The sequence below is a fragment of the Danio rerio genome, chromosome 14 (assembly GCF_052040795.2).
Source record: "Danio rerio strain M-AB ecotype USA chromosome 14, GRCz13ab, whole genome shotgun sequence".
NCBI classification, from domain to species: domain Eukaryota; kingdom Metazoa; phylum Chordata; class Actinopteri; order Cypriniformes; family Danionidae; genus Danio; species Danio rerio.
The window spans coordinates 12,899,319-12,917,795 of NC_141034.1; the positions used below are offsets into that span (position 1 = coordinate 12,899,319).

The following is an 18,477-nucleotide window of genomic DNA, read 5'->3' on the forward strand; positions in this document are numbered from 1 at the left end:
TTGATTGTTTATCTAACCATCTTTGTGGGTGCGCTTCCTGCATTTTAATTGGCCAGTCAATGTTTAATATGGCCGGTGAGTGGGATAAAAAAAACAATAATGAGCTCCTCATCAACCTGCAAATGTATTTGTTTGAGTAGTGAGCTGTGTTCACTTTGTCTTTGTAAGATATTTTCCAAGGTGCTCAGTACTTCTAGCTTCTCACATACTGAAAGTTGAAGCACCTGGCTCTCTCAAGGTGGAAGAATCTATAGATCCAGCTTCTGAAGCCCAAGAAGAAGAGCTGCAGGTGAAGAAAGAGAAGGAGCTGCATTTTGTCCCCAATTCCTCTGTGAGATCCTAATGCAAACCCCAGTGTAGATGTTCATATTTTGGTCGTTGGTTCTGATGCATTTGTTCCTTGATTGGGTCGATAATAAAGTAAAATATCCATACCTTTTGCAAATAAAGTTGAATATTCCAGTCCATTTATTCTCCATTTTGTCAAAATTAAAAGAGTAAACATCAAAATAAATATACACCCGTTCTCACAACCATGGCAGTCAAAAAGTTTGTTTGATCTTTTTCTACCCCCCAGGCTATTGCTAGGAGAGCATAAATACCGTATACACCCACTAGTGGGGTGAAAGAAAACATGAGCAACGCCCAATCAATGAGGAATGCATGCCTGGCTGCCAGTTTTAAAATGAGCCAGGCAAAAGCACTGGCCCTATGAGACAAGTGCAGCGCTCACAATAAGCTGGCTCAAGAGCTGAGCAAGCAAAAGTAACTTCCAACAGTCCACACAAAATGGACATGTGTCCCTATTCATAATATAGGGCAGACAGTGAGGTACAAACTTTCTAAAAGACGTCATTTCCCTTCTTAGACAAACAATGCTAAAGCAACGGACAATGTATGCAGATTGCTTGCTAAAGGACTGTGTTTGGACTGAGCTGTCTTAATGTCTTCCAGATTTTAAAGAGATTTCCAATAGTGCTTTAATGCAGCACACATTCCCTTAAAAAGGAACCACATATTACAATTAGGGTGATTTGGGTGCTATAAATTTTACTTACTTTTTCTAAGAATGCGTAAGTCTGCAGAGTCAATGATTTGCTTGTCTTCTCTATACCAGGAGATCTGCAGTGGAGGAGTTCCTCTGACCCTGCACTCCAGAACCACTAACTGACCCTTCAATGTGCTGACATCATGGAGACACTTTGAGGATAGAAACACATAATGGCATGGAATACAACATCACAACTCAATGTTGATACAATTTTGTTAAAATATTTTATTAAATCTTTCATTACCTTGACATATGTTGGAGAAACTCCCACATTTCCTGAACCCTGGTTATTGTTCTGAACCTGAACAGTGACAAAAACTCAAACTGTCAATGTGTATTTAAGCTATAAGTAGTTGTTTTAAAACATGCCAACATTTTAAAACAATTCACATTCAGAAACATAATCTTCACTATGACAATACTGAGTATTTTGCATAAATCAAATAGATAATTTGATATTATAAAATGTATATGGTGAATACAATGTGTTTTATAGTTTGAAACAAAAGTAAAATCTTTGAAGACTAAAAAAGAAAAATTGGAACATATTTTCTGTTTTTCTTTTATATCTTCTGAAGGCCCTTAAATAGCTTTGCATGACAACCAAAAGTGGAACTATTCCAAGTTTACTTAAGTAGAACTTAAGAATCTACAATATTTTTTGAAAAAAACATAACATTCAATGTCCACTTCAAATGTATTTTGGTAACCTTACAAATGTGCAAAATTACACTATAAGTGTGTTGGACATGCATTAATACATCATATAAATGCAATGCTGACAGAATAGGACTAATACGAAATCAGAAAAAGGTTGACAGTATGGAAAACGCTAATAAATACAAGGTAGTGATTTCTAAATTTACTTTGACTTGTATTTCATTGCAGACAATATAACAAAAGTTTACTTAATGTGTTCCTCATGACTTTTATTGTTGTTGTTTTTCAAATTAAACACGTATTACAATTTTGGTTCTTGCAACACATTTTAAACAAAGTTGGAACAGTAAAGGATTTATCACTTTGTAATGTTGCCCTTCCTTTTCACAACACTTAAAAGATACTTAGTAACTGAAGACATCAAGTGATGAAGTGTTTCATGTGTAATTTTGTCCCATTCTTGCTGCAAATAAGTCTTAAGGTGGGCAACAGTATGAGTTTTCGTTGCCGCATTTAGCGCATCAAAATGTACCACACATTCTCTGTTGAAGACAGGTTGGGACTGCAGGCAGGCAAGTCAAGTACCTGTATCTTCTTCCTCTGCAAGCAGGCCTTTTTAATGTGTGCTGAATGTGGTTTTGCATTGTCTTGTTGAAATATGCATGACCGTCCTTGGAAAAGAGGCAGCATATTGTGCTTCAGAATTTCTATGTACTTTTCAGCATTAATTGTACCATCACAGAAGTGCATGTTACCTTTGCCCAGGGCACTGACAAAGCCCCATACCATGACCCTGGCTTTTGGCCTTGTTGCTTGTAAAAATCTAGTGATCCTATATGATCCTTTTCTTTTTTGGTCGGAAGCACACAGAGTCCCAAATATAACCTGAAATGGTGATTCATCTGACCACAGTCCATGTTTCCACTGTGTGATGGTTCATCCCAGATTCCTTGAGCCCAGAAAAGTCAATGGCACTTCTGGACACTATAGGATTTTCTTTTGGCACATTACAGTTTTAAGTGGCATTTGCGGATTCAATTATGTATTGTGGTATTTGACAAAGGATTGCCAAAGTAGTCCTGACCCCATGTGGTGATATCGATTAAAGATGAATGACTATTCTTGATGCAGAGCCACCTGAGAGATCGGAGTTCATGGTTGTTCAGCTTAGGCTTGTACCCTTGTCCTTTTCGCACTGTAATTCTGCAAAATTTCTTAAATCTTTTAATATGTTATGCACTGTAGAAGATAAAATAACAAAATGCTTTTCTATCCTTCATTGAGGCACATTGTTTTAAAATCATTTTCCCACATATTTGTTGCCAAAACGGTGATCCTATGCTCCTAAAGGTAACATAATTACTTAATCAATTTACCCGATAACTAGACCTAAATTGCTGCCATCCCAACTATATTTGGAATGTGTTGCAGGGAAGGATGTACATTTACAAATCAATTTAAGTTGACCAGAAAAAACACACAAAAATTGTGTTCATATTGTCTGCAATGAAATCACTACTTTCTTTTTTATTTGCATTTTCTTTACTGTCTCACCTTTTCCTGATTTGAGGTTGTATATCCGAAACCTACTCTTGTGAACTAATCCTAGTCCGAGTCCTAGTCCTAGTCCTGAGCCCTTTCGGAACCAAACCAGTTTACACATAATCTATGGACACTAAATATCAATAATTATTGATAAAAAGTTAAAATTTGATCAGCTAATTTTTGTTAAAAAGGTAATTGTAGCTATAACTTTTGAACAGAATGACATATCTTCACTACACTTAGTACACAGGCCAATTTGAGGTCACAATAACAAACTCGCAAACTTTCGCCACGTGGTGGCATTAAAAAATAAAAAAATTCCACTAACCTAGCAACTGTCTCTCCGATCACTTGAAATTTGAAATGTCGTGTCTTTGTCCAAGAAGGCATTACATCATGCCCACCAATAGCCTTTTAAATTTGAGAACCCATAAAACAAGATTAATGATGGGTGATTGGAATAAAACTCAATGAGCATGTTCGACCCATGGTCTTAGAGGTCTGTAGAAATTTTAAACGAAACGGCCACTAGGGGGTGATTTGGCATGTTTTTAGTGTGTAATTGATTGTGTATTAAACAATGTTTCACACAGGCAAAATAATACATATTGTATAATAGGCCTGCTTATACTAAACACTTTGATAGCAATATCACTGCTGTCAGTTAAACTGTTCATAAAACATTCATCAATATGTGAAAAACCTACTTTTGCATAATAGCCCATTTTTTATTTATTTATTTAATTATTTTTGACCATTCATTATAAAACCAGTGTTGCATGAATCTCTGGACTGCCTAGATCAATACTTCTCAAAAATAGTTTAACTTTTAACTTTAGATAGCTATAAGAGCGTTATTTACAAAAAGATTTTTCTACATAGACCTACATGTCTGTAAACACGAGGAATTCTCAAAATTTCACAAAATCAGGTGTGCACATCTGAGATGTGATTGTAAACAAGCATGCAAAGTTTTGTGGAGATATGTCAATAGGGGGCACTATAAAAGTAGAAAAGATCTCACACACAGATTTTCATTGCTATATGACCAGAAATTAGCAAAATATGTGATTAATTTACACAGCTTTTCACAAATACATCTGATCTACATATCCTATGATAGGCCTGCTCATTATGGACCAAGCACCTAAGGCCCTATTGGAATTGCTCCATTTCTTCTTATTATTATTCCATTCCGGAATGAATCCGCTTGTTAAGTGTGACGTCACGCGAAGCGACTTCCGGGTCCAAGTGTAACCCCGCCGGTCCTACACCGCCCAACCCGCTCCAAGCTGGGATCGAACCGGCGACCTTCCGCATGGGAGTCGGTTGCTCTAACAAGGAGGCTAAAGACCATGGCCTCTAGCATCTATTGCTAGAGCACATTTAGAGGTCAGAGGAGTGAGGTGTACCTGCACAGCACTCACTAGCTGGCCTCCGTTACACAAGCACTCTATTCAACTGAATGGGGAGATGAAATGGTACTAATAAAAGTTTACAAAGCGATTTAATGCTTTCGAAAATCACGATCGCAGTATATATGTCCATGCCTAATATCCGATGCCCAGAAAGTCATTAATTTTTTATAAATTGCTAAATTTTTGGTATTTGTTATGCAGCAAGCCCAGAGATTGTTGTGTACACTATGATTTTATATAAAATTAACTTTAATGTGTGATAGGAATAAAATGTGATCATAAACGAATGATTTCTCCACGCAGATGAATGGCGGCTTGGACCCGGAGACAGTATACACACGTCACCACTAAACAAGCGGATTGTGATTTTGAGTGTCTAAACATACCCGAAAACTCACAAAACTTTGCACACCCCCTAGTAGTGGCGAAAATGTACATTTGTTATAGGTTTCGGAAAAGAGTTTCGCAAAATGACTGGACAGCGCCACCTATAATAATTCAACGAAGTGCCCCGCAAGCTACATTTCACTCACACATAAGAAAATTAGCACACAACATGCACACAAAACACACGAAAAAGTCTCTTGGAGCGAAATCTCAAACCCAACAGGAAGTCAGATATTTTAACTTCCTGCGGTGAAAAAGTGGCATGAATCTGTGATTTTCTCAGTTTTTTTATATATATATATCGGCTTAAATTAATATTTTTTTCGTTCTTCTCTTTCATCCTGAGGCCACTGGGCAGCGGTGAGCCCGGGTGCGAGGTCCCTATCACCGCTGCTTGCAGCTTTAATTTTGAATGCTTTGCTGTCACTTAAACTATTCATTAATTATTTTATAATAATATTCAAAAACTACAATTTGGAATTAGTCCCTGTTTTTTTTTTTTTTTTTGTCTTAATTTCAACAAAACTAGTGTTGTCTGGAGTGTCTAGATCAATGATTATGATCAAAGTTGAATTTTTCTTTTTAGATAAATATTACAAGCTCGTTTACACACACACACACAAACGGTGTGTTTTTATATGCATCTACAAATAGTCTCAAAAATGCATATTTATTTTTAACCACAAGATACATACTATATACATACTTTTAAACCAATTTACCCCCAAAATCAAAGACTTTTAATTGTCTCCTACCATTTTAGCCACTAGCTGGCAGCATAAAGCCACTTAATGTTCTATAGCATTTTTAGACCTTTGTTTTTTTTATTCCTAATAATTAAAGTCACCAAAATTGCAGTTAAGATCATTGATATCTTCACATGGTATAAACTTTTATTGCATTTAAAATCTATTTTAGTCCCAGGTTACCACTTCATTAATTTATTTACACATTCTATTTTTCCAGTTATTACATTCTATCATGGATTTGTTTTCGTCAGCCTTAAATTTTGGGTTGTCTTAAAGATAAACTGCCTAACTGACATAATGGTTGTCAAATGCTCGAACCCCGCCAATTGCTGCTTGCAGCTACATTTATAAAGTGTTCTCATCTCTTTCAAATTACAGTGGCCAACCCTATTAAGAATTTGGTTTCTACTTAACAGCTTGTCTATTTACACCTGCGTACAGTCTCCCAATAATTTGACAAGTATTTTTGTTCTTACCAATTGTGGACTGATGCAGAGAGGCTGTACTAAATGGGGGTGTTTTTGCTGAAGCACTGAAGAAGAGGAAGATGATGTTGAAGACAAGGAGGTTGTTTCACAGGAGCATGATGTTACAGTTACGGACATAGTTGATGTTTTTTTCTCAACCCTAAAAGAGTTAGAAAATACCTTAATACAACTCATCCCAAAGCTAGTCTAAAAATAGTTTTAAGACATTCACAAATTTATAAACATTTAAATACACACACACACACATTCGAAATTTATAATCAAATATATAACAAATTGTCTTGTGCAATGAGGAAATTATTAAATTTGCATTCCATGCGCAAAATTCATGTATGTTGTTCTGGTCACTCTGAAATTACCAAAAAGGTTTGTTCTGTAACAGAACTGTTCTGTTCCTTTATATGTTGCAGCTTTTTAGCTTTTTTATGACTACAATGAATAATGATAATAGCAATAATAACAATATCAAAACATTTAAAAATTCTTATAAAGATTTAAGCAATAGTCATTTAAAATGTAAATGTAAAATTACTTTTATAAAGCTAAAAAAATCTTTAGGCAAGTCCATTACAACTGCATAAAAAAGTAACCTGTACAGTTGTCTTAATCTTTTTCATGAGCTTATGTTGTAGTCCACAAAAGACAAAATAGTCAGTGTTGTAATTTTGTTTTTTGTTTGTTTGCTTGTTTTCATTTCCTGTCTGTGCCTTACTGTGCCATTTCTCCAGTATCTTCAAAAAGTGTCGATGAGCCCAGTAGAACACACCTGAAGATTCAAAAAAGAAAAATATGTTAAGGCAAGTATAGTTAAATACAACAATAAAGATGAGTTAAAATATATTATTCTAGAAGTGTTTTCATTATTTATTGAAAACATTGGTGAAATGATCAGTTCATTGTAATTGTATATATCTGTTCTTTACATAGTCTCACATAGTCTAAAAATAATCATTGCATAAAAATCAAAGCCTAATACAAACCTGTTGTAAGCATTTAAAGAAAAAACACTGTTAAAAGACGGACCTTTACAGTTGCAATAAAGCAGCAAATGAACACCAATCACAAATAAATAAATGGATTAAAATAAAAAATAAAATATTTTTTTCTGCTTTTTTTTTTGTCCTTCTCACTTCATTACAGCAGAGTGAACCGCCAGGTGCTATATAAAGAAATCTTATTATTATGTTTTTTGCTTTACTTGAGCAAGGTTTGCAATAACAAAACTTTAGCAGGTGGCGCAGTGGGTAGTGCTGTCGCCTTACAGCAAGAAGGTCGCTGATTCAGTTGGCATTTCTGTGTGGAGTTTGCATGTTAAAGTGCTATAGGTGAATTGGGTAAGCTAAAATTGTCTGTAGTGTACAGCCTGATCTCACAAGGAAACAAAAGTATTTTACATTTTGTCAGTTTAGTGGCTAATTCATATGAATTCGTACGAGTTCAGTTCTACGAAAATGTACGATTTTAAAAAGTAGGCGTGGCACCCAACCCCACCCCTCACCCCAACCGTCATTGGGTGATGAGCAAATCGTACTAAATTGTACGAATTAGACTGTACGAATTCATACGATTTAGCCATTTAATCAAAAAGTTACATTTTTTGTAAGATTGCGTTGGTAGTGTATGTGTGTAAATAAGTGTGCACGGGTGTTTTCCAGTGATGGATTGCAGCTGAAAGGGCATCCACAGTGTAAAAATATGCTGGGTAAGTTGGCAGTTCATTCCGCAGTGGCGACCCCTGATTAATAAAGGGAACAAGCCAAAAAGAAAATGATTGAATGAATGAACTATAGGAATGTCATGAGTCTAACCCATTTACTTTTATAGTTAAAGCAATAAAACATGAGCATGTCTGAAGCTAATTTGTTTGTGCATTCTGTTTTGCATTCAGAAACCAACCCACAGGTAGGATAAATCTTTCACCAAATTTTGGATTGTAAAGTGGCCTTCAAAATATTATTATTATAAAATAATATTCAGAACAATGCATTTAAACTGATATTTTTATATTTATCAGTTGGATTTTACAGTGTTCTTATATAAGAACAGTATGGTTTATTTCTAACAATATATTTAGGAATCAATAAACCGTCACCTTAGAAATATAAGGTTCTATCTGAAATTTTTGTCAAAATTGAGTTATTGACATATTCTTAATAAATGAAATCTTAAGTACATTATTATTATTGTAAGACTTTTTATTTAAAACACAAATGTCACACACATAATGTTTGCTATATGGAATGCAAAACTTTGAAGCTCATTATCTGAAAATCATTCAGAACGCAGATAGAACCTTATAATTCCAAGGTGATGAAACATTGAAGATTGCAGAGGAAATAATAAATCTTTCACCAAATTTTGGATTGTAAAGTGGCCTTAAAATGATTATTATTATTATTATTCATTCATTTTCTTGTCGGCTTAGTCGCTTTATTAATCTGGGGTCACCACAGCGGAATAAACGCCAACTTATCTAGCACGTTTTTAAGCAGCGGATGCCCTTCCAGCCGCAACATATCTCTGGGAAACATCCACAAACACTCATTCACACACACTCATACACTACGGACAATTTAGCCTAATCGCAAATTCACCTGTACCGCATGTCTTTGGACTGTGGGGAAAACCGGAGCACCCGGAGAAAACCCACACAAACGCAGAGGAAACATGCAAACTCCACACAGAAAGGCCAATTTAGCCGAGGATCGAACCAGTGACCTGTTGCTGTAAGGCAACAGCACTACCTACTATGCCACTGCTTCGCCTGTTATTATTAAAATTATTATTAAATACACAAAAAATAAAGAAGAATGCATTTAAAATGATATATTTATACTTATCAGTATGATTTAATACAATGTTCGTATATGAGAACAGTCCGGTTTATTTCTAACAAATCACTTAGGAATCAATAAACATTAAAGATTCCAGAGGAAATAATAAATCTTTCACAAAATTTTTTATTGTAAAGTAGCCTTGAAATTATTATTATTATTATTAAATTCACAAAATACAGAACAAGGCATTAAAACTGATAATTATACTTAAGAACTGTCTGGTTTATTTCTAACAAATCACTTAGGAATCAATAAACATTGAAGATTCCAGAGGAAATGGTAAAATTACTAACTTAGATTTTGTATATCCTATTAATCTAAATTATTTTTTTAATCACATTGGTCTATTCACAACCAACTGGGATAAACAAATTGTTCATGCTGCACTGATGTTTCAAGCAGACAAACAAACAAACAAATCTATTTATGAAGCATGTCAACATATTATGTATACAATTATAGCTGAGCAGCCTATAGGCTAAACAATAAATATATTTTGTCAAAGCAACTAAATTTAAAAACTAAAAAAAAACAGCTTTGCTTGGGGGCTTTGTGTTTCCAGTTTCTTAACTTTGAGTCTTACCGGTTTGCTCTGGTGATGTGGAGTCGTCTATAAATATCCTACTGGACCAATAACACATGCCCCAAAAAAAGACAAATCCAAAATCCAAAGAGAGCTCACAGCAAATAATTGAAAGGATGTTGTTAAATATTCCTCAAAACAGAAATGGAAAAGTGTGGACAGGCACTCAGTCTGGGCTATTAGTAAGAGATTCAGTGGCTTGACTGCATGTTGTCTGGGCAAAGTAAAGAGAGGAGGTACGTTCAAATCTCATCTCACATTACATTCTGTTCATCTGACACAGCTGACTCCACAGTAAATGGGTGTACTAAACGCTTGGGGAGTCAAAAATAGACCAGTCAGTCTCAGGGATGGAAATAGTCTATACTAGCAGCTCATCTATTAATCATTGTCCCACCCTCTTTTAGCAAAATTGGTCAATTTTGGGAAATTAGTGTTCATTTAGACCATAGATATTTACATTAGATTTTGTCGGCTATTGTTGTCTATTGGAAGGAATGCGTCAATTAGGAATAGAGTCGCCATTTTAGTACAGGGTAGCACTCCTTTGAAATAAACGTGGGACCAAGGTGCAGTATAGAGGACTGGCCATCTAGAGCCAGACATATCAGATACACATACATATATCTATGATCGGGAGTTTTCCCGGTGATCAGTATGCAATTTTTATTTTTTTTAATTATGAAAATTATAATTTTACTTCACTTTACTACATTGTTGAATAAGTGACGACATGGGCATTGCCGTGTTTTTGTCGCTTGTGTGCATGGAAATGTATTATCCTCCCTACCTGTTAAATTGACCTAATTTGTGTCCTGAAACACACCCCCTCTCACACTTTCACATCTCATTCTAACAAAAAGACAGATTGTTTTGTGAATGAATGCCTGTTATGAACAACTCGTTCACTTAACTGACAATATTACAACTTTCTAGCATCGCAGAATCTTGTTGTCATATTTGGTTTACATCGTTTGCTTATTTTAGTCAACAAAACTAGCATAAGGCTAGCATTAAGTGCAAGTTGTTGCTACTTTGCCTTATGGGCCAGTCAGGGCAGTAAGAGACTGTTTTATTATCAATACTTGTTTAACACAAAAGTTTGTAACATAAAAAGTAAAAAAACAAATTCTTACCTATGAAGTGTCCTGCTTTTATGCTTTGTTTGCTCATTACTACACTCATACCCAGCGCTTGGGTTGAATGACAATTTGTCCTGAGAGCACTGTACAAATGTGGCTGTGGTATTGACACATTCTGTGGGTCCGTATGCGATATCTAGTGTATATATCTATGCGTTCAGGCGAGTGACAGAGTGAATTATCAAAAAAGCAATCAGAGAGAATCAAAGATCAGGACTTCTGGCTATTTAAGCTATGAAGTAGGATGTGTTCGCTAGGAGGTCCTGAAGAATTTGTTATTTTTTTCTAAATTAATGCACATTTTTACTTAATATCAAGTACCTGCAAATAATTGCACCTAACAGAGTTCATTTTAAACTAATCCTGTACAACGAAAATGAAAACTAAAGGCAATAAAGGGCTAACGCGCAGCCATCGCATTAGCGGCCGGCAACAGCTAGCGCATCCTCAGATGAATGTAATATGGCCGCGGTGGGTCAACAGACTAAGCTCGATAGGGCTTCAGGCGACATTCAGACTCTTAAAACTGAAATAATTTCATCACTATGCTGGGATCTGGCAGAAATATTTCGCTCCAAACTACAGTCCGTGCTAGGCGATGACTTAACGACCACCAAAAGTGAACTTCAAGCCGTGAAGTCGGAATTCTCTAATTTGATGGCATTGATGCAAACTGAAATGTCGACATGAAGTTCGGTGAAGGATATGGAACATTCTCTTTCCACATGTTCGGATGATATCACAGCGCTACATGAAAAGGTTGACTCTCTTTTGGCTACTATGGTAAAATTAGAAGAAAAGTGAGAAGATTTGGAAGCCAGATCTTGTTGGAATAACGTAAGGATTATTGGTGTTCCGGAAGACCAACTTTCTACTGCTGTGGCGGTCTCCAAGCTGATAAAGGACGCACTCAACATGAGAGAGAATCAAAGATCTGTTAGTGCCAGATTTACGCCTACTTTACTTTGTGAATGTGATTTAATTACTGATATTTTATAACACATATATTTAAGTTATCCAATAATAAATTCAACATAGGCTCATTCTGAAAACTCAGCCCTATATACATTTCTGGAGATTGCGAATTAATTAGCCAGAGGAACGTATGGCTGCATTTCGTCTTTAAAAGGAATGCTACGGTGCATGTTGCTGTTCCTTTTCAGGCTTACCAGCTGACTGCTTACCTATGTATGGACAGCTTTCCCGCTATTAACAGTTTGTCCAGTAGCTCACCATGTATGACGGCAGACTTGGGAGTTGACCAAGACAACAGGTTCGAGTCCAGTGAATAATGATTCCAAAAAGTGGCAGACAAATCAGAACCCAAAAATAAAAATAAATAATTAAAAAACAGTGCTGTTCACATGTGCAAGACAAATTTGAGATATCAAAAAGTGTGCACAGCGGCCTCTGGTGGATTCGCGAAAACAAAAACTACAAAAAACAAAAAAACAAAAAAAAAGTACCTTCTGGGACATATTTGGTGCTCTCCAGAAATGTATATAGCAGTATGTTTTCTGAATGAGCCTGGGTTGAATAAAGTGATATAGTAACTAAGTGTGATGTATGTTACAATATTTATATTTATGAAGGCATTGTTAGCCATTACTCTATAAATAGCTAATTGATAATTATACAGTAATGGCTAAAAATGCCTTCATAAATGTAAATATTGTAACATACATTACACTTAGTTACAATCCAATGTTACACATAAATAAAGTGCATATACATACAACACTATACTGTATGTTATTATTGTCTTTTGTCTCAGTCTTAGATTTTAAAAAAAAATATTTGATAAGGAACTGAATCCTGTCATCCTTTAAAAATATTTATGTTTAAAGATCACGAAATGTTAATTCAGAGGAACCAGCTCCATAATTCTGCAACAGAAATATAGTTATAATGTATTTACTTCAAAGGATGTAGTAATAATATGCTCCATTTTTATTTACTTTGATTTAACTTCAAATGCAGAAGTAAAACTATGCTTCATTTTGTAGTTACTATGGTTTTACTTTAAATACCGTAATAAAGCCTTGGCTCATTTCATAGTTACTATGGTTTTTACGATTTTAATTTCCCCACATTTCTCAAATATTTGCAGACAGTGTGGACTATTAGATTGTCAGACATATTTACATGAGCGAATCTCTCCATGGCACGTGACAATTACGGATAATGGTAATAAATTCTGCTGTGTTTATGCTTTGGCTGTGTACGTCGGAAGTTTGGTTTCCTATTGCAGAAAAAGAAAACAAACTACTGCACCCTATGAAGTGGAAAGACACATCCTCTTACACAGGTACAGTATGCAGCTCTCATTTCATTCAGCTTTTTCTGTTTGTTGTGTTCACACCCAGATTTTGATCCAGTAAGAAGACAACTTATTTGTGTTTTATTGTTGCAAGTTGTTTGGCATCGGCTTGGTATAGCTCTGACCCTTAGAGTAGTTATATGGGATTCAAACAAAGGCAGCATTCCACTCCATTGGGGGAATCCCCAACACCAGCACCTGTATGTCCCACAATGCAATGTGATTATGATGTCACAACAGTGAGTTGCATTTGCAGTGTATATTAGTTTCCAAGTGCTCAAGGGTTCAGGGTATTCTATTTAAAACCATTTAGATATTCTTTCAATAGTGTACACTTGTGTAAAAAAAAATCAATGATGCAAATACCTTCAATCAGACAGATGCAAGTAGCGAGTGAAGGGCACAGCAATTTGGACCAGAATGCAGCCAGATTCTGCATCATCTTCTAAGTGTTATGGTGGGTGGTATCCAACTTTAGGGTGCAGGGTCCCACTTTATATTAAGTGTCCTTAACTACTATGTACTTACATCAAAAAATAAATACACTGTACTTACTGTGTTTATAATGTATTTGAGAACACTTGTAGTGCTTTTGAGGTAGCATAGAGGTTGGGTTAGGGACAGGTTTGGTGGCATGGGTAGGTTTAAGGGTGGGTTAAGGTGTAAGGGATGGTCAAAAGTGTATTTAGAAATGTAATTACAAAAGTTAATTACAGATGTAATTGCATACATGTATTTACTCAAGCATAAGTACACAGTAAATACATGTATTTACACAATAAGTACATTGTAACAAACTATTAATTCCTATGTAAGTACTTATTAGTTAAGGTCACAATCTAAAGTGGGACCGGGTGCAGTACTACCACCTACTATATTGGAGTGTAACCAGCAACATTCCGTTTCTGAATCCCATTTCCTTTAAGAATACAATTAAAGAACTATAATTGTCTCTGTTTGTATTATCATTCTCTGTAGTGACTTTCAGAACATTTTCCTTTTAATATAATTTTTTTTGACATATTACATGTTCTACCAATTCCTCCATCTGGTAATAGTCACACATACCTGTAAGATGTTTTCCAATGAGATGTTTGTGTGTCCCAGTCTTAGTATTGTGTGTCCCAGTCTGAGTACAGACCTTTTTCATAGAATACAAAATGACATATTATGCTTTTGGTATGCGTAAGAAGGATGCTATGAACTTTCGGTCACCAGCTTGATGCCTAAAGAGTATATATTTGGACAGCTTTAATACTACTTTTAATCTATTTTACTTGTTTTCAACATCTTTGAACTATTATTACTGTAGATCAGACTGTTTAATGTTTTTGAAAATGCAATGTTATGGGAATGGAAACAAGTGCTGCAAGCTTTTACCCTCATCGTAAGATGGCATTTTGTTTATATATATCAAATATATAACCAACCCAAACAAATACATTTCACAAAAAAGTTTGAAACACATATATTCAAAGAGTGACACAACGTAAAAATAAAGTAGCATTTTGAAAAACACAGACACACACACACACACACACACACACACACACACACACACACACACACACACACATAGGCTCACATTGTTAACACTACACAATACTAAACAAACTAAATGAAACATAAACCGCTCTCAAATAATAGAATCAACATGCAAATCAGCCACGGGTGCATTTCCAAAATAACAATGTAACTCGTGGCTTAACTCTCTACCTAACTATCTAACTAGTACGCTGCATCACTTAGGAAAAGAACGACATTGTGACAAGTGTTTCCCCAAAGCCGTAGTTTTCCTGTTGTAGATCCATCATTTGAACATTGTTAGTCATAACGTAAAACGCCCATAATGATTCTCTAAATGGGGTGAAGTAACAACTTTAGAGAAGAACCCCATAATTTCTTTGTGCAAATTGTTTTACATGCACATGCATTTAAAAAACAAATCCAATATTTTAGTAAACACATGCACTTGCTTTCCATATTAATTAAAATATATGTAAATTACACATATAGAGCCTATGTTTCCTTAACAAATATTATTAAGCACTACCCACATTCTATTGCCGAACATAAAATCACTTACAAAAGCTAACACATAGCCTAATCTAATCTCATATATTCATTTATTCATTCATTTTCTTGTCAGCTTAGTCCCTTTATTAATCCGGGGTCGCCACAGCGGAATGAACCGCCAACTTATCCAGCAAGTTTTTACACAGCGGATGCCCTTCCAGCCGCAACCCATCTCTGGGAAACATCCACACACACACACTCATACACTACGGACAATTTAGCCTACCCAATTCACCTGTACCGCATATCTTTGGACTGTGGGGGAAACCGGAGCATCCGGAGGAAACCCACGCGAACACAGGGAGAACATGCAAACTCCACACAGAAACGCCAACTGAGCCGAGGCTTGACCCAGCGACCTTCTTGCTGTGAGGCAACAGCACTACCTTCTGCGCCACTGCTTCGCCCTAATCTCATACATAAAACATAAAATAATGAGGCTAGTTTTTAAGAAATTAAATTTAATATTTAATAATTATTAGGAACTGAAACAAAAATCCTAATTTATAAATAATTGTAAAAGTAGACTTAAAAAAAATAAACAATATCCTACTTAAAAATAATAATAATATTAGATTAATGATGATGGTGATTAAATTTTTTCATTAATACACAGGAATTTATATTTTTAAACAAATAAATGCTTTTTTTCATCTGTGTATGAACATACATTGTATGTATAACACTGAATGTTATAATAAACATAACCATGAACATTACAATAGTTGTGCTTTTACTTTCAAGTTAGTACAGATGTACTGTCAATGTTATTATGATTTTTTACAAGGCCTTTGACTAGTGATGGAATGTCAGGTGTAATGCCAGTGATAACCAGTTTAAAATCATTGTGGACTTCCAGTCTGTTACAGGACTTTGTTTTTGTAGCCACAAGAGTACTGAAGGCTGTCTCAGAGAGGTAGTTGGTACTGAAAAGAAGAATGATTTTCGTAATTACATAGTTTGCAAGTTTAGGTGCGACAACATGTCGCCTTACTATCCAAAGTCTTTTGAATCCATTCTCCTGGAAGTACTTTTTTGATAGTGAATCAGCTTGAAGTTCAGCGAGCTCATCTTCACAGCCAAGGTATTCCACATCTTCAAGTCTGGATGTGAAGGGATCTATTACCCTCAGCTCCTTGGATAATTTCTCAACATCTGCGAAGCGGGACCTTAATTCTACCTGTAGTGATGTCATGTTATGGCAAAACTCTGTGCTCAAAGATGCACCCACGGTGTCGTCAGAGTGTTGAAGCAGCAGTGGGAAGTGTTGTAGTGCCCCTGTGACATTTTTCCAGCCCTGTACTCCAATTTGCGCATAAAAGCATTGATTGCTTCTTTGCATTGCAAGATGGTTGACTCCGAGCCCTGCAAGGTAAGCAATTTAATCCAGAACACTGCTGACAGCTGTTCTAACTGTGTGTAGTTTTGACTTAGCAGAGATTCCAAAATTTTTATCTCGCAGTTCTAGAAAGCGCACAAGCACTTTGCCGAGCGATAGCCAGTGCACCTCTGTGTGTCGCAGGAGAGTTTGGTACGCTTCATCCTCACACAGTTGCGCAAATAATCTCTGGTTGATAAGACGAGCTGTAATGAAGTTAACGACATTCACAACAGTTGCCAGTATGTCACTAAGGTCTCTGGACAATTTTTTACTGGTGAGTGCTTGGCGATGGATCTCACAGTGAAAATGACACATTGCGGGCTTTTTTCCATCAAACGGCTGTTAAATCCCTTATTTGTACCCATCATCGCAGCAGCCCCATCTGTGCAGCAAGCAACGAGATTTGCATGGTTGCATGGCGAAGAGATTGCACTGGCCTTCTGTAAATCACTACCTGCTCCTTCAAATGCTTTTCTGATGTCTGTTGATCTTTTCTTTTTTTCTTTCTTTGAATGCTTTCTTTTCTGGTGTTTTTCAATTTTTCGTGGTTTCATGCTGTCATTTGCCAGTTTTTTACCACAAATGACACATTCTGGCCAAAACTTGTCTTGGCCTTTAATAAAACCAAAATTTAACAAGGTTTTTCATACTGTCTAATCTTCGCCTCTAAAGAATCACTGCATTTACATTTTTCTGGCATTTTTGTTTTGATTTTGCCTTTACGACACGTTGCCAAGCATGTTGCACGAAAGAGAAAAATTTAAATAATTATTTATATAACTTTTTTTTAACTATTATGTTGGAATTTTAAGCATTTTTGTGTGTTTTTTTGTTTGTTTTTTGGTACTTAAAAATACATATATATTAGTGGAGCATTTTTATGCCTTTTTCTACCTCAACAGTTATCGTTGTCCCCCTTGTGAACTCTGGACCCCAGGTTGGGAACCACTGTCATAGACAGTACAGATACTTAATAAATAACCCACTATAAATTAAAAGCAAATACATATGTTATGTTTTTGTTTTCACAAGCTTTGGAGATGTAACATTCCGCTTTTAAATAACAGGTCATCTAAAGCTTTCGTCATGAGCCACGACTGTGTTCAAAATGACATTGATGTTTTCAAAGTGCACTAAAAAGGCAACGCAATTGTGAACACGAAGATTGCTAAAACTGAACTTTAAAAATAATTTAAAAGCAAATTACACCTAAGAGTGATCACTTTAATGCTTTTTAAAAAAAAAATCCAAGTGTAAATGTAAGAATGTTCTAAATGACTAGGGCATAGGGGGGATAACTGGGAATAGAACACAGCCAGGAACTATGTTTCTAACTACAGCTCCAAAGGTGTACTTGCAAGCATACAAGTTTGCGACACAGTTTGCCAATGTTTGTTGGAACGATGGATCTGGGAAACACCAAATCAACGAACTATGTTTGTAACGACAGAACTTGCGACCTTAGTTAGCTAACAATGGTTTTCGGAAATGCACTCCAGCATAGTATCAATAATGTAATGTTATTGGTAATTTTAGGAAGATGCATGGATACCTATTACGCTGCATGACAGTAATATGGTTTGCTCTTTATAAAGCAGTGTTATATTGAGTGTGATTTGTGTGTTTGCACTCAAAGAGCCACTGAGCACAGTATAACTGCTGGCAGGCTGGGAACACTGCTGTAAGATCAAATGTTGAAATACAGTGTCAGACACTGAATTAGGAGAACGTTTTTTTCTCACACTTGAACTGCATCTGACAGAAGCATATACTGCTTTAACAGACATATTTCAAAATCAAATCGCATCACAAACTCCGTAACCCACTCAAAACAGTATTG

General features: G+C 35.7%; 1 protein-coding gene across 2 annotated transcripts in view; it reads right to left on the minus strand.

Annotated features, from left to right (window-relative positions):
- Nucleotides 1-9,951, minus strand: part of myot (myotilin) — an 85,170-nt gene extending 75,219 nt beyond the window's left edge. For both annotated transcript variants that reach the window (XM_087281083.1, XM_087281082.1), the window contains exons 1-5: nucleotides 9,719-9,951; nucleotides 7,011-7,064; nucleotides 6,287-6,437; nucleotides 1,296-1,352; nucleotides 1,059-1,200 (exon numbers count right to left, since the gene is read on the minus strand). In XM_087281083.1, coding sequence (XP_087137209.1) covers nucleotides 1,059-1,200; nucleotides 1,296-1,352; nucleotides 6,287-6,437; nucleotides 7,011-7,018 — 358 coding nt within the window. In that variant the 5' untranslated portion in view covers nucleotides 7,019-7,064; nucleotides 9,719-9,951. The remainder of the gene's footprint in view (nucleotides 1-1,058; nucleotides 1,201-1,295; nucleotides 1,353-6,286; nucleotides 6,438-7,010; nucleotides 7,065-9,718) is intronic.
- Between the last annotated feature and the right edge of the window lie 8,526 nt (nucleotides 9,952-18,477).